The following is a 15,921-nucleotide window of genomic DNA, read 5'->3' on the forward strand; positions in this document are numbered from 1 at the left end:
CCAGTCCTAGTAAATACTCAGTGGCTTTCATGGGGTGACCGGTCATGAGGGTGTGGGGGGATTGTATCCCGTGGACGTGGATACCGTGTTTCTTAGAAACATTAAAGCAAATGGGAGAACTGAATCCCAGGTGCTGTTATTTTGCTGTACCATTTTCCTGAGGGTGGCTTTCAATGTCCTATTCATTCGTTCTTTAATACCGCTTGACTGGGGTTGGTATGCGATATGGAACTTTTGTCTAATGCCGAAAATCGTGAGGACGTTTTTCATTACACGTCCGGTGAAATGGGAGCCTTGGTCGGACTTTATACTGCGTGGGAGGCCCCATCTTGTAAAGATGTGGTGTGTTAATATTTTAGCCATTGCCTTGGCCGTATTAGTTCTTGACGGAAATGCTTCCACCCATTTTGTGAAGGTGTCTATGGCCACCAACACATACTTGTAACCATTTCTGCACGGGTAGGGGTCCTATATAATCTATCTGGAGATTTGTCCAGGGTCCATTAACGGGGCTAAGTTGAGCCTTTTTCGCATATCTCTCCGGATTGTTCTGGGCACAGATTACGTAGTGTGAGACATCAATTTTTAAATCAGGCCACCAGCAAAGTGGTCTGAAGTGGGCTAGGGTGGGTTCAATTCCTTGGTGTCCATGATTGTCATGGAACTGACAAATGATCTGGTTCCTGTCCTGGCTGGGAACTATATAAAGACCATCCTTTAAAATCTCACCGTCGTGTGTGGTGATTGCGTTTTTAAACTTGTCGTACGGGGCTGTGAAGGTTCCCTTTAAAACTTCCCTGAGTTTCCCGTCCTCTTTCTGGGCCTTCGCTAAATCCTGAATGTTGGTCTGTGAGACCTGAACTGCGTGTACTGGGGTGCTTTCGGGGGCGTTCCAAAAATAACCATGCCTGCAGCCTGCCTTCGCTAGGGTGTCTGCTTTAACGTTCCCAGGGGGGGAAGAACGGTGATGACTGCGAACCTTAATTATTCCGTATTTCCTATCCTTCGCTGTCTCTAGGATATGGCTGAGTAATGGGGCTGAGGGGAGGGGTTTACCGTCCGCGGATACAAATCCTCTTGTTTCCCACAGGGGTAGGAATTCTGTCAAACTATTACAGACATACAAGCTGTCCGAATAGATGTCTGCTGGGATCGGGAACGAGTCGGGGTGGTCTACAATATATGCCAGCTCTGCTGCCTGAGAACCTAAGTGTCCTGGCAACTTCAAGGAAATTTCATCTAGGGCGCGTCCCTGCGTGTCCTCTACATATATACCGCAACTGGTAATTCTCTCTCCATTTAACACTGTGGATGAGCCACCCACATAAATCCCTAGGGGTGCGCACGTGTCTGTGGGCTGGGGTCTCTGGGGTGTACTACCTGTTTTCCTGGGGGGTGTTTTGGGAATAAATGGACCTGTGTTCTGTTTTGTGGTGATGATCTCACATTCATGAGGGGTGCCTGCATACTGCAGATTATCGGCAAGGAATGTGTGGGTTTTGGTTCTCTTTACCGTGATGTCTCGTCCCTGCAAAAGAAGGGTCCAACGGGCTGCGCGGATTTAGCTGACTGTGCCATCTTTAAGTCGGCCGTCTAACAATAGTTGTGTCGGAGTGTGTTCTGTGAGGATGGTGGTGGGGTTGAGTCCTGTAATGGAGGCGAAGTATTGTACTGCCCAGAAAACTGCGAGCAGGTGCCTTTCACAGGCGGAAAATCCTTGTTCTACGGGGCCTAACATGCGTGAGGCGTATGCTACCGGGCGTAGCTGGTCATGGCGTCCCTGGAGGAGTACGGCCGAAAGGGTTCGGTCGGTACTAGCTACCTCGATAGCGTACGGGGAATGTGGATCTGGGACCTGTAGTGCGGGGGCTGTGCTGAGTGCTCTTTTTAAAGCGTCCACGGCATCTGTATGCTGTGGAAGCCATTCCCAAGGTGCCTGTTTCTTGAGAAGTTCGGAAAGGGGCGCTGCTTTAGTGGCGAAACCGTCAATATGGTTTTGGCAGTAGCCAACCAGTCCTAAAAATGACCGGAGGGCTGAGACATTGTGGGGAAGGGACAATTGACGATCGAGTCAATTCTCTTGTGCTCGATCTCGCGTTTACCATGTGTGATCACTGTTCCCAGGTAAATCACTTTTTCTTTCAGAATCTGGGCCTTCTTGGGGTTGACTTTAGAACCAATTTGTTTTAGGAGTGCTAGGAGCTCGGCGAGAAGCAAAATGTGCTCTCCTGTCTGTCTGTAGTAACAAGTCATCTACATATTGGACCAGAAATTCGGGGCGGGAAAATTTTGCTAAACCATTTGCCAGCTGTCGATGGAAAATGGAGGGGGAGTTGTGGAAGCCTTGTGGAAGGCACGTCCACGTGGATTGTTGCCCTTGGAATGTAAAGGCGAATTTGTACTGGCACGCTTTAGCCAATGGAATGGACCAGAAGCCATTACTAATGTCCAAAACCGAAAAAAAATTTGACTGGAGTCCCTGTTTGAGCGTGGTCTCGGGACTCGTGGCTACGGTGGGGGCTGCTGCTGGGGTTACTTTGTTCAGTTCCCGGTAATCAATGGTCAGGTGCCATGATCCATCCAGTTTCCTGACGGGCCAATTCGGTGCGTTGTTTGTAGAGGCTACTGATCTGAGTACGCCTTGATCCAACAAACTCTCTATTACTTTGGAGATTTCTCCCTCTGCTTCCTGGGGAAATCCGTACTGCTTCTGGGGTTTAGGGTCGGACCTGTAATGTTCACAAAGCCAGCTAAACTGCCACAGTCGTGCTTGTGCTGTGCAAATGCTGCTTTATGTTCCTGCAGAACTGCCCTAACCTGTTTGTCTGCACTAATGGCTCGAGGTTCGAACCAGAAGTTTCCTACTGAGCTAATCCTATTTACGTATTCTCCCACTGTGAGCGTAGTGGGGGCTCGTGCTGAGTGCTCTTTTTAAAGCATCCACGGCATCTGTATGCTGTGGAAGCCATTCCCAAGGTGCCTGCTTCTTGAGAAGGTCGGATAGGGGCGCTGCTTTAGTGGCGAAACCGTCAATATGGCTTTGGCAGTAGCCAACCAGTCCTAAAAATGACCGGAGGGCTGAGACATTGTGGGGAAGGGACAATTGACGATCGAGTCAATTCTCTTGTGCTCGATCTCGCGTTTACCATGTGTGATCACTGTTCCCAGGTAAATCACTTTTTCTTTCAGAATCTGGGCCTTCTTGGGGTTGACTTTAGAACCAATTTGTTTTAGGAGTGCTAGGAGCTCGGCGAGAAGCAAAATGTGCTCTCCTGTCTGTCTGTAGTAACAAGTCGTCTACATATTGGACCAGAAATTCGGGGCGGAAAAATTTTGCTAAACCATTTGCCAGCTGTCGATGGAAAATGGAGGGGGAGTTGTGGAAGCCTTGTGGAAGGCACGTCCACGTGGATTGTTGCCCTTGGAATGTAAAGGCGAATTTGTACTGGCACGCTTTAGCCAATGGAATGGACCAGAAGCCATTACTAATGTCCAAAACCGAAAAAAAATTTGACTGGAGTCCCTGTTTGAGCGTGGTCTCGGGACTCGTGGCTACGGTGGGGGCTGCTGCTGGGGTTACTTTGTTCAGTTCCCGGTAATCAATGGTCAGGTGCCATGATCCATCCAGTTTCCTGACGGGCCAATTCGGTGCGTTGTTTGTAGAGGCTACTGATCTGAGTACGCCTTGATCCAACAAACTCTCTATTACTTTGGAGATTTCTCCCTCTGCTTCCTGGGGAAATCCGTACTGCTTCTGGGATTTAGGGTCGGACCTGTAATGTTCACAAAGCCAGCTAAACTGCCACAGTCGTGCTTGTGCTGTGCAAATGCTGCTTTATGTTCCTGCAGAACTGCCCTAACCTGTTTGTCTGCACTAATGGCTCGAGGTTCGAACCAGAAGTTTCCTACTGAGCTAATCCTATTTACGTATTCTCCCACTGTGAGCGTAGTGGGGGCTCGTGCTGCCTTTGCCATTTTCCATGCACACTTGTTCACTGGGTCGAAAGAAATGTCATGGGAACTCATGAAATCGATCCCAAGGATATGTTCTGCTGCCTGGGGCAGATCAACTAAAACTACGGGGTGCTTTGTTGTGATGTTCCCTATCTGTATTGCTATAGGGGCCGTGATGTGTCCCTGTTGTAAATGGCCTGTAAAACCGCTGAGTGTAATGGTGTCTGTTGTGGGCCACGTGGCTTGCTGGAACATCGTGGAGGAATTGAGTGTGGTGCGGGACCCTCCTGTGTCCCAAAGATATTCTACGGGTTGTACCCGGACTTTGCCTGCTACTGCCGGTCTACTGGACTTGTCCCAAAGAGTGTCGCAGACCCAGGTTGGGGAGCCCGAACACCATCAGTCGGTGCCATTCATGTCTGCATTCTCTGAACGGGCGCTAACGCTATGGATCGGCTTTGCCCTATTCTTGTTTAGGGTGCCTGTCTGTTGGTTTCTCTGCTGCTTCTGGGGTGCGTTGCACTCTCGTGCAAAGTGTCCTAGCTGCCCACAATTGTAACATTCTTGAGCTTTGGGCTGGGGTGGGCTGTTCCTGCCCTCATTTACCCATGCGGGGTTCTGGTGCGCTTTAACTGGGTTCATCTCTGCCTGCTCTTCAACGGGTGTTATAAATGCGGTTTTGCCTTCAATTGATTGCTCCCAAGCGCGGGACAATCTCTTCAAAACCCATTTTTCATTGTGGGCCTCATCTGAGGGGTCATAATTTGCGCAAGCTTTTCGTCCTGCTTCTGTGGCGTGGGAGACTAGAATTCGGTTGGCCATATTATCTGGGGACAAATGGGCGCGGGCTAACTCTCCAAAAACTGCGATGAAGTGAATACACAAACGTCCAGCAAATGCTGTGGGGTGCTCTGTCTTCTTTTACCTACACTTATTTAGGCCTTCTACGGGGTCTCCTCTGTTAAAGCCGATCGCATCCAGGATCGCTGTGCGCATCTCTTGGATTGTGCCTCCTCCGGCGTTCTGTGGGTCGGGAAGGGCTGCCACGACTGAAGGGTCGAGGATTAAAACTGTGAGCTTCACTTGCTCCTTTTCGTCCAGGTCGTACATGGTTGCCTGTTGTTTGACTTTCGCGGAAAATTGGTGGGGGTCGGATGTGGGAAGGAACGGTGTAATTTTTCCACACGCGTCCCGTAATTGGGTCACGGTTAAAGGGGTTGTGTATAGGAAATCTACTTCTCCTTCTCCTGCGGTGTGTGGTTACAGGATTCATGGGGTGTTTTCTGCCTGTTCGGTTGGGGGTTGGGGCGCTTTCCTTTTCTGGGTTTTTTCCTGCGTACATGTCCCATGTACGTATCTATGGGCAGTCTCGTTCAATTCCTGCCAGTCGGGGCCGTTTTCTTAATCTAATTGGGGTCCGAATGTACTCTGAAATCCATTTTGCACGGACAGCAGAGATTGCAATTCTGCAATTTGCTTCCGGCACGTTGCATGGTCTACTGAGCTCTGCCTTTGTTCCATTGGGGAAGTACGGAGTGCTCGTAGGGCTGCTTTTAAATTATTGCACTGTTTCTGCAATTTCTCAACTTGCTGTTCTGTTTCTTGTCTTACCAAGACCACACGTTGCGTGTCCTGGTAGGCCTTATCATATTGCGTCTGAAAACTGTTCAAATGCGCAAGGCAAGACTGATATGCCCTCTTGGCATCATCCACCTCTCTGTCCCTTGCTGCTAACTGCTCTTTCAGATCTCAATTCTTTTTCTCTACCTCACTACTTCTGTCTCACTCTATCTCTCTAAGGAGCGTCCTAACAACCTCCTCTGTGCCTCGCAATTGTGCCAAACAGGACACGATTGCCATCGGCTTGCGAGCTTTCCCTAAGCTCTTCTTGTGGATCTCTGACAGGTTCTCCCACCAAGTATGTCCTATACTCCCGGGTCCTGTTTCCTCATTATTGCAGAATTCACTCCAAAGGGGCCATCCTTTCCCTTTGAGATATTTCCTGATCGCTTCTTCCCAAACGGGACACTGTCCTACTCTACTGCTGGTCGCTGCGACCTCAAATTCCTGGGGGTTCATAAGGCATTCCATTGCCTTCATTGCCATTCTCTCTATCTAGCATCTCTACTGAATTTGGAACAGGGGGTGATAAAGTGGTGATATAAACATAGAACATAGATCATAGAAAAAATACAGCACAGAACAGGCCCTTCGGCCCACAATGTTGTGTCGAACCTTTGTCCTAGACTAATCATAGATTATCATTGAATTTACAGAGCAGAAGGAGGCCATTCGGCCCATTGAGTCTGCACCGGCTCTTGGAAAGAGCACCCTACCCAAAGTCAACACCTCCACCCAACACTAAGGGCAATTTTGGACACTAAGGGCAATTTATCATGGCCAATCCACCTAACCTGCACATCTTTGGACTGTGGGAAGAAACCGGAGCACCCGGAGGAAACCCACGCAGACACGGGGAGGATGTGCAGACTCCGCACAGACAGTGACCCAAGCCGGAATCGAACCTGGGACCCTGGAGCTGTGAAGCAATTGTGCTATCCACAATGCTACCGTGCTGCCCTTAAGAACAAATAAATCTACACTATATCATTTTACCGTAATCCATGTACCTATCCAATAGCTGCTTGAAGGTCCATAATGTTTCCGACTCAACTACTTCCACAGGCAGTGCATTCCATGCTCCCACTACTCTCTGGGTAAAGAACCTACTTCTGACATCCCCCCTATATCTTCCACCATTCACCTTAAATTTATGTCCCCTTGTAATGGTTTGTTCCACCTGGGGAAAAAGTCTCTGACTGTCTATTCTATCTATTCCCCTGATCATCTTATAAACCTCTAGAGAGAAGAAGGTTAAGAGGAGACTTAATAGAGGCATACAAAATGATCAGGGGGTTGGATAGGGTGGACAGTGAGAGCCTTCTCCCGCGGATGGAAATGGCTGGCACGAGGGGACATAACTTTAAACTGAGGGGTAATAGATATAGGACAGAGGTCAGAGGTAGGTTCTTTACGCAAAGAGTAGTGAGGCCGTGGAATGCCCTACCTGCTACAGTAGTGAACTCGCCAACATTGAGGGCATTTAAAAGTTTATTGGATAAACATATGGATGATAATGGCATAGTGTAGGTTAGATGGCTTTTGTTTCGGTGCAACATCGTGGGCCGAAGGGCCTGTACTGCGCTGTATTGTTCTATGTTCTATGTTCTATCAAGTTGCCCCTCATCCTTCTCCGTTCTAATGAGAAAAGGCCTAGCACCCTCAACCTTTCCTCGTAAGACCTACTCTCCATTCCAGGCAACATCCTGGTAAATCTCCTCTGCACCCTCTCCAAAGCTTCCACATCCTTCCTAAAATGAGGCGACCAGAACTGTACACAGTACTCCAAATGTGGCCTTACCAAAGTTTTGTACAGCTGCATCATCACCTCACAGCTCTTAAATTCAATCCCTCTGTTAATGAACGCTAGCACACCATAGGCCTTCTTCACAGCTCTATCCACTTGAGTGGCAACTTTCAAAGATGTATGAACATAGACCCCAAGATCTCTCTGCTCCTCCACATTGCCAAGAACTCTACTGTTAACCCTGTATTCCGCATTCATATTTGTCCTTCCAAAATGGACAACCTCACACTTTTCAGGGTTAAACTCCATCTGCCACTTCTCAGCCCAGCTCTGCATCCTATCTATGTCTCTTTGCAGCCGACAACAGCCCTCCTCACTATCCACAACTCCACCAATCTTCGTATCGTCTGCAAATTTACTGACCCACCCTTCAACTCCCTCATCCAAGTCATTAATGAAAATCACAAACAGCAGAGGACCCAGAACTGATCCCTGCAGTACGCCACTGGTAACTGGGATCCAGGCTGAATATTTGCCATCCACCACCACTCTCTGACTTCTATCGGTTAGCAAGTTTGTTATCCAACTGGCCATATTTCCCACTATCCCATGCCTCATTACTTTCTGCAGAAGCCTACCATGGGGAACCTTATCAAATGCCTTACTAAAATCCACGTACACTACATCCACTGCTTTACCTTCATCCACATGCTTGGTCACCTCCTCAAAGAATTCAATAAGACTTGTAAGGCAAGACCTACCCCTCACAAATCCGTGCTGACTATCCCTAATCAAGCAGGGTCTTTCCAGATGCTCAGAAATCCTATCCTTCAGTACCCTTTCCATGACTTTGCCTACCACCGAAGTAAGACTAACTGGCCTGTAATTCCCAGGGTTATCTCTATTCCCTTTTTTGAACAGGGGCACGACATTCGCCACTCTCCAATCCCCTGGCAGCACCCCTGTTGACAGTGAGGATGAAAAGATCATTGCCAACGGCTCTGCAATTTCATCTCTTGCTTCCCATAGAATCCTTCGATATATCCCGTCAGGTCCGGGGGACTTGTCTATCCTCATGTTTTTCAAAATGCCCAACACATCTTCCTTCCTAACAAGGAAGGTACATGGGTACGGTAATGTAGCCATGTAAAATGGCTGCGTTCCGATTAATCTGGCCAAAACCCAGTTTAAAATGGCTAACCCGAAAGACTGCTGGGAAAAGCAGCCAAGAAGACACAAGCAGGCAGCTGCAGACAGGTTCGCATATTCAGCTCTGGGAACGTAGCCCAGATCGATACTCAGGGCTATCAACAGCCCTTCAACCCAGGTATCCGCAGTTTCATTCAGGACTGTTTACACCTAATCAACTCAGACATCCACAGTTAAATCGGCTATCCCCGGGAACAATTGCAACATATTAGCAATTGAATACCGGGCCAGACCTGTCGGCGCCTGCAGTGGCCGAAACAAAGACAGGTGAGCGACCACCCCCCGATCAAGGAATCGCCTCCCCATTGGACACATCGACCCCAGAGATTGGGGACAGAATCCAATCACTTGGGACTCAGGGTCAAGGGCCGCCCCGGGAGGCGGGAAGCCCCTGGGCCCTATAAAAGTAAAGGTCCAAGTTCAGATCTCTCTCTCTCTCATCTTCGCCTGCTCGAGACCTTCAGAAGACCAGCCACCGGTAGCAGTAAGTGTGAATCCAACGATCGCTATCCGGTAGAGACACCTAGCCACCGACCTGTAGCAGCCCTTTTGAATCCCGTGGGCCAGATTTGATTGGACAAGTGATTCGTTTCCCTGACCTGGTGGGCTCTTCCTAAGTTAAGTATTGGCCAGTAGTGATAGGTTTGTTATATAGAAAGTAGTATTAGGGTATTAATATTGCTTGTTGTATATAATAAATGACCGTTGTTTTAATCCTTACTAAGCGGTGTGCTGTGTTATTAATCATAACCTAAACTTGAACCACGTGGCGGTATCATAAAGATACCTGGCGACTCATGAGCAAAGGTGACCGAAACAGAGCAAATAGACTAAAGCTAGAAAGAGCAACAGTTTACGCTATTTTCCGGCCTACAAATCTCCCGCCAGTTTTACGCAACAAAATCTCTCAGGTTTACCTTATATCCCTGTTAGTACGCATGCATTAACACACTTCCAAATCTCAGAGGCTTGATCAGTACTGTTTTGACGCTTGTGGTTTTTCTTTCTGTTACCAATTGGATTCTCAATTCAAATTTTGGGTTCTCACGGAATGGTTAGGCCACTTCTAAGTCGAGTCCCGGCGGAGTCGCCAGTAAATGTTGCTCTCTTTGGTTGGCTCTTAATTTGGTTCTGTTTAATCATGTTTGCTCAAGAGTCGCCAGGTATCTTTCGACAAGGTTCAGAACCGAATACTGATCAATGACTTGATACACCAGTTAGTAAGTTCAAAAGCAATGCTCATTTATTTACACACAGTCAAACCTACTCATGCATAAACTCTACAAACTAAACTACCGCTATTACTAAAGCCTATACTTAGCTTTGGGTGCCCACTCAGTCAGAGGAACAATGGCCGTTACTCGGTTCTGAGGCTGCTGCATTGAGCTGTTTCCAGGGTAGCAACTAGGAGCGTCTATCTCGTAGCGTATATTGACTTGGGACTTACTTGGTCTGATGCAGATGCTAGGCAGGTCTCTCTCTTCGGTGAGAGCCAAAGCCAAAGGAGGGCGTTCTCCCTTGGGGGATACCTTTTATACTAAAAAGGGGCTTCACGCGCTTTTGGGTGGGCCTTGAACGTGGCCTCAACTAATTGGGTCTTTCCCAATCATCTGTATCGATTTTCCTCCAATAGAGGGGTGGTTCCCTGATCACTGGGCGTGTCCTGGTGACTTTCAGTCTGCTTTCTCTTAGCTTCTTCTGGCGCCGGGGAGTCTGCCTTAACATTGTGTATCTAAATGTTTCCCTTATGTTCCCGTAGATGGCTCATTAGTATGTAGATTGTTTGGTAGTCTCTGTCCTGTCTGAGAGTTTAAGGTTCTAATCAACAGACAAGAGCTTGCATCTGCTTGTTTCTTAGCATTGTCCAATTTTCCCTGCATTCTTTTCACGTGTCCATTTTGTAACGGGGACGTGGCCATCCCAGATGGCTACATAGCACACACAGACAAGTCCAGACCTCATGGAGAAACTGTAGACTCTGAAACAGTTCCAGACTTTGGGTAAAATTGATGTAAATTGGAAAATATTTAAACAGCAATTTCAACTCTACCTCTCTGCCTCAGGTTTAGATAATGCTAGTAATAATAGAAAACTCGCATTATTGTTAACAATGGCTGGACCACGGGCTATTGCACTATAATACCGTAATTCCATTTGTCAACCTGTGTCTGTAGTTCACCAATCCTATTAACCAAACTCTGTGCATTCACATACATGCATATTAACCCCGGTTTAGGCTTTTCTTTTACTTACTCATACCCCATCTAATGATCTGGTAGATCATAGAATCCCTGCAGTGCAGAAGGAGGCCATTCGGCCCATTGAGCCTGCACCAATCCTCTGAAGGAGCATCCTATCTAGGCCCACACCCCTGCCCTATCCCTGTAACCCCACCTAACCTTTTGACCCAAGGGGCAATTTAGCATGGCCAATTAACCTAAAGTCCCGAAAGACGTGCTGTTAGGTGAATTGGACATTCTGAATTCTCCCTCTGTGTACCCGAACAGGCGTCGGAGTGTGGTTACTGGGGGTATTTTCACAGTAACTTCATTGCAGTGTTAACATAAGCCTACTTGTGACAATAAAGATTATTATTATATTATTGTTATAACCTGCACATCTTTGGACTGTGGGAGGAAACCGGAGCGCCCGGCCACGCAGGCACAGGAGAATGTGCAAACTCAACACAGGCCAGAATTGAACCTGGATCCCTGGCGCTGTGAGGCAGCAGTGCTAACCACCATGTCACTATGCCACCCATATTGCCTACTCTAATTCTATCAAACTCTCCAAGTATTTTATTTACCCTCATACTACTCTCTGATATATCCCCGTCAGTTAATACTTCTCTACTTCCCACTGCCAGTTTCTACCCCTCTCCACTCTGAATTTCCCCTCAGCTTCCCATCCCCCTGACAATCTAGTTTAAACCCTTCCCATCAGCACTAGCTTTCTCCCACTCTAAACACCTCAGTTTTCAGCAAGTGCCCACGTGGGGAAGAATACAATGCCCTCCTCTGAGGAGAGTTTGGAGTTATGGGAGCATTTAATTGGGCAGGAGGCTGGGGCGGTAATACAGTGTTAGTGGCCAAGAAGGGTGCTTTTTAGGATCCAGTTTCTGTTCAAAATAAAGGGAACAGAACAGACTGGATTCATGGAGACTTAGGAAATGTGAATCATTCAGGTACACCTTGTTGCTGCTAACTGGAGCTGAAAAACCCAGACAGAGGGGAATGATTGTCGAAGGACATTGGGAGTTTTGACCTCCCATGGCAAGGAGAGGTGATTCTTTTCTAAAGAGCTAGGGGTAAATTTGAGACTACTCCTTTAATGCTACATATCGGCCTGAAGCATGGCAGGAAGTTAAAGCATTTTGCAAGGCATATTTTGGCTGATTTAGTTTGTGTGAAAAGTACATTTTACTTTTGTTCAATGTGTAAGTCTGCTGTTAGTTAATGTCTGATTCATCTTGCTTTTAGTTTGTTTGTTACAGTAAAAGTCTTAAAAAGTAACATCTTGTCCATCGGTTTCTTTCCATTGGCTTCATGGAGATTCCTTTCTTTTAAGAAGTTATGAGTCGCTGCAGGGGTTGTGACAAACTTAAAAATAGGTTTCATTTCAATTAAACTGTACAGGAGAGGGAAAATGAGATGAAAAGAAAATGAAAAAGGTATTTTCCTGCACAGCGATATATTGTCACAATAGTGGAATAGATTATTATGGAGTAGATTTGTTCTGAATGCAAGAACAGGTATTTTATTTTTTTGTGCATTCGATGTTCCCTCTGTTGTGTGCAAGCTCTCTGTTGTTTTGCATGGTACATGCAAGATTGTTACGTGCATGCACATTCTAAAGTAAATGTTGTGCACGGCCTGTTTGTCGCACTGCATGGCATTTATTAGATGGCTCTGCAGTCGCACAGCTTAGCTTTCCAAACCATCTAAAATCCACATCCCCGCTTGAAAATTAGTAGGAACTCGAGCTTTTGCCGTACCGATACACTAAAGGTTAGATTATAGTAAATACATTTTTACTCTTCCTGCAGTCTGATACTGATAAGAAATTTCTAGAATCCAGAGCTGAGCTCTGACACAGCACGTAGCTCCTTATCTATACATCGAAGGCAGGATCCTAACTCTACCAAGGTTTGTAAAATCCTTTGAACTCAAGACGTGCTGCCCACATTTGAGAGTCAAAAGTAATTACCTGTAAGTCAACAACTCCATGAGATCGAAGTAATTCTTATCCTCGCCAGCTACAGTAGATATTTGGGACAACTTAAATCTTCACTGCATCACTGCTGAGTAAGCAGCAGTAGGATTTGACTGGCAGATAGTGATATGACTTTCACTGCATTTACTTGGGCAAATTTAGAACAGACCATTCAAGACGTCACTAAGCATGGTTTTCCCCATGGCCACGGAGCAAATACCTTCTTTTTCTGAGGATAGCAGACAGAAATCGACACTGGAAGGAACAGAAAAGCTTCAAAAACACCCAAAACTAAAATTGGGAAATATATAAACTTGCAGCAGCGTACAAAAGATTTCACAATTGTAGGACTGGATTTTAAAATTGGTGCAGGGTCAGAAGGTCCCGCCAGTGGGATGGGCTGTAAAATCCCACCCGATTATTATTTGGCTTATAACTTGTGTCCATTCTATTTTCCAGTGGTACCGCAGTGATAATTTCCAACATGTCCTTCACCTCAATATGTCATGCTTACTGAGTCACATTTTGTAATATCCCAATCTCGCTGTGCAATCCGTAAATGTAAAAGATCTACAAAACGTTCATTATTGATGACTTTTCATCGCCATCTTCGTTTCCAATGTGTTTTCCTTCATCTCGATCAAGATGTCTGAATTGAGAGGCACAGACATGTTTGCAAATAAAATCTGTGCATGTTTTGTGATTAAAGTGTTTGTGTGTCAAACGTCTGACAGGAGAGCGATGACATTCCCAGAGAGCGGAAACAAAACGTTTCATTTTAAAAAGTAAGCATGTGTATCATTTAGTTTAATACAATAGGAAGAGACCAGCATTAAATTTGTCCAAGATTTCATGATCCAACATGTGCTAAGATACAAATCCATCTTCAGCAGAAAGAAGAGCAGCAAATACATGTAATTTCTTTTCTTTTAGCACTGAAGTTACCCAGAGTTATTAATATTGCAATATTTTGTGATGAAAAATTTAAACACTCTCGTAAAAAAAGCAACAGAATTTGAAAAAAGCAATGCCTCCCACTGTGCCTCTGTTGATATCAGCCTGCATGTTGCTGTTCATTTGGTTTACTTTCAATGAAAAATATGTCAATATTCTCTGTCTCTTGTTTGGGAGCCACTAACTAATTGTTTTGTCATAATTACTTGACACCACAGTACCAAAAGAACAAATCACTTACTCCAGTTCAAATTACTACTAAGCTGCATAATTTATGTTATGGTTAAAATGTAGCAATGTTTAGCATCCCGGGGTTGGCGGGACTGTCCTTTGAGGAGAGATTTGTTCAACTGGGCCTGTATTCACTCGAGATCTGATTGAAATGTGTAAAATTCTAGAAGGGCTGGACGGATTAGATGCAAGGAGGAATCTAGAACCAGGGTACACAATCTCAGGATACGGGCTAGACCATCTAGGACTGAGATGAGGAAAGATTTCGCCACTCAAAGGATGGTGAACCTGTGGAGTTATCTCCCTCAGAAGACTGTGGAGGTCATGTCACTGAATATATTCAAGAAAGAGAAAGATTGTTTGTAGATTTTAATGGAATCAAGGGGTGTGAGGAGGAAGTGGGAATATACCATTGCGAAAGAGGATCAGTCATGATCATATTGAATGGCGGAGCAGGTTCGAAGGGCTGAATGGCCTACTCCTAGTTTCTATGAGAGACAACTGCAATACAGCTCACCAGCCCAAAATTGAAAAAGGAGCAATACTCCACCATACTACATTCTATGCTAAATATTTATTGAGGCTTCCGCTTGGATTTGCCAACATTATCCACCCCCCTTGCTCTCCCCATGCAATCTGTTAAACCTGACTTGTCTATTCATTTTCTCTCTTCTATACTTGAGTCAATTTTCCCCATGTTAAAAGTCAGAAGGTTCACATCTTTAGCACAGGAATTGGTGCTGACACTCCCTTCCAGTACTGAGGGAGCACTGCACTGTCAGAGATGCTGTTTTTCAGATGCGATGTTAAACTGAGATCCCATCTGCCCTCTCAGGTGGACATATGTCAAAGAAAGAGAGATATCCCAGGTGCCTCAGCCAGTATTGATCCCTCATTCTGCACAATTCAAAACATATTATCTCTTAATGATCATATTACCGTTTTATTGATCTGGCTGTGTGCAAATTGGCTCCCGCATTTCTTACATTGCACCAATGACTACACTTCAAAAAATGCTTAATTGATGATAAAATACTTTGAGTTATCCTGAGGTCATGAAGGACGCTATATAAATGCAAATCTTTCTTCTTACATTTGGAAGTTCAAATTATCTGTGTCTTTTGACTTTACCTTAGTTTCATAAAATAGAAGATTACAAATCAATAATATTTTGGATGTCTCTAATTAGGCTTCATAGGTCCACAACAGTATAATGTTTACCATCAATAAATAGCATGCCAGGTTAACCACCTACTATAAGCTCAACTACTGAATATAAGCCAAGCCATAAATCCAAGAATTGCCTTGAAAATCCTTTCAATTCTTTTCACCTTTGTTGTGTTACTGTTGGGTATGATTTTCCTTTTCCACCTCAAAATCCTTGTCCATTATTGCACCGCATGAAGACTATTAACAGCCGAAACTGCCGGAGAATTTCCTCAGTTTTATTGTTGATTATGTTCGACGATACGGAGCACAAACGTCTACCAATCACGGCACACCGTGGAATTCGGCCAGTTAATTCAGCAGACTTTGCAAAAACAGATCCTGGACATAGGCCACTCTCTCAGTCGGTCTGCATAAATCACATAATAATGATTAAACTCATGCACATTGATGTGTCTGCCAACATAAAATCAGTTTTGTATTCTCCTTTATTTTAATGTCAGATCTGCACATACAAAGATTAGCTTTTCCCTTTATTCTTTCCTGGGGCGTGGTCGTCGTTGGCAAGGCCTGCATTTATTGCCCATCCCTATTATCCTTGCACTGAGTGTCTTGCTAGGCCTTTGCAGGGGGCAGTTCAGAGACAGCCACCTTGCTGTGAGTCTGGAGTCTCATGTAGGCCAGACTGGGTCAGGATGGCAGATTTCCTTCCCTAAAAGGGCATGAGTGAACCAGATGGGTTTTCACAGCAATCGACAATAATTGTCATGGTCACCATTGCTGAGACGAGCTTTATATTCCAGATTGCAATTCCACCGGCTGCCGTG

The 15,921-nt window shown here is 45.7% G+C and overlaps 1 protein-coding gene across 2 annotated transcripts in view; it reads right to left on the minus strand.

The window, feature by feature from the left end:
- Nucleotides 1-13,532: 13,532 nt before the first annotated feature.
- Nucleotides 13,533-15,921, minus strand: part of LOC140387499 (WD repeat-containing protein 72-like) — a 510,520-nt gene continuing 508,131 nt past the window's right edge. For both annotated transcript variants that reach the window (XM_072470674.1, XM_072470672.1), the window contains one exon: nt 13,533-15,503. In XM_072470674.1, the coding sequence (XP_072326775.1) occupies nt 15,451-15,503 (53 nt within the window). In that variant the 3' untranslated portion in view covers nt 13,533-15,450. The remainder of the gene's footprint in view (nt 15,504-15,921) is intronic.

This window comes from Scyliorhinus torazame, chromosome 12 (assembly GCF_047496885.1).
Source record: "Scyliorhinus torazame isolate Kashiwa2021f chromosome 12, sScyTor2.1, whole genome shotgun sequence".
Classification (NCBI taxonomy): domain Eukaryota; kingdom Metazoa; phylum Chordata; class Chondrichthyes; order Carcharhiniformes; family Scyliorhinidae; genus Scyliorhinus; species Scyliorhinus torazame.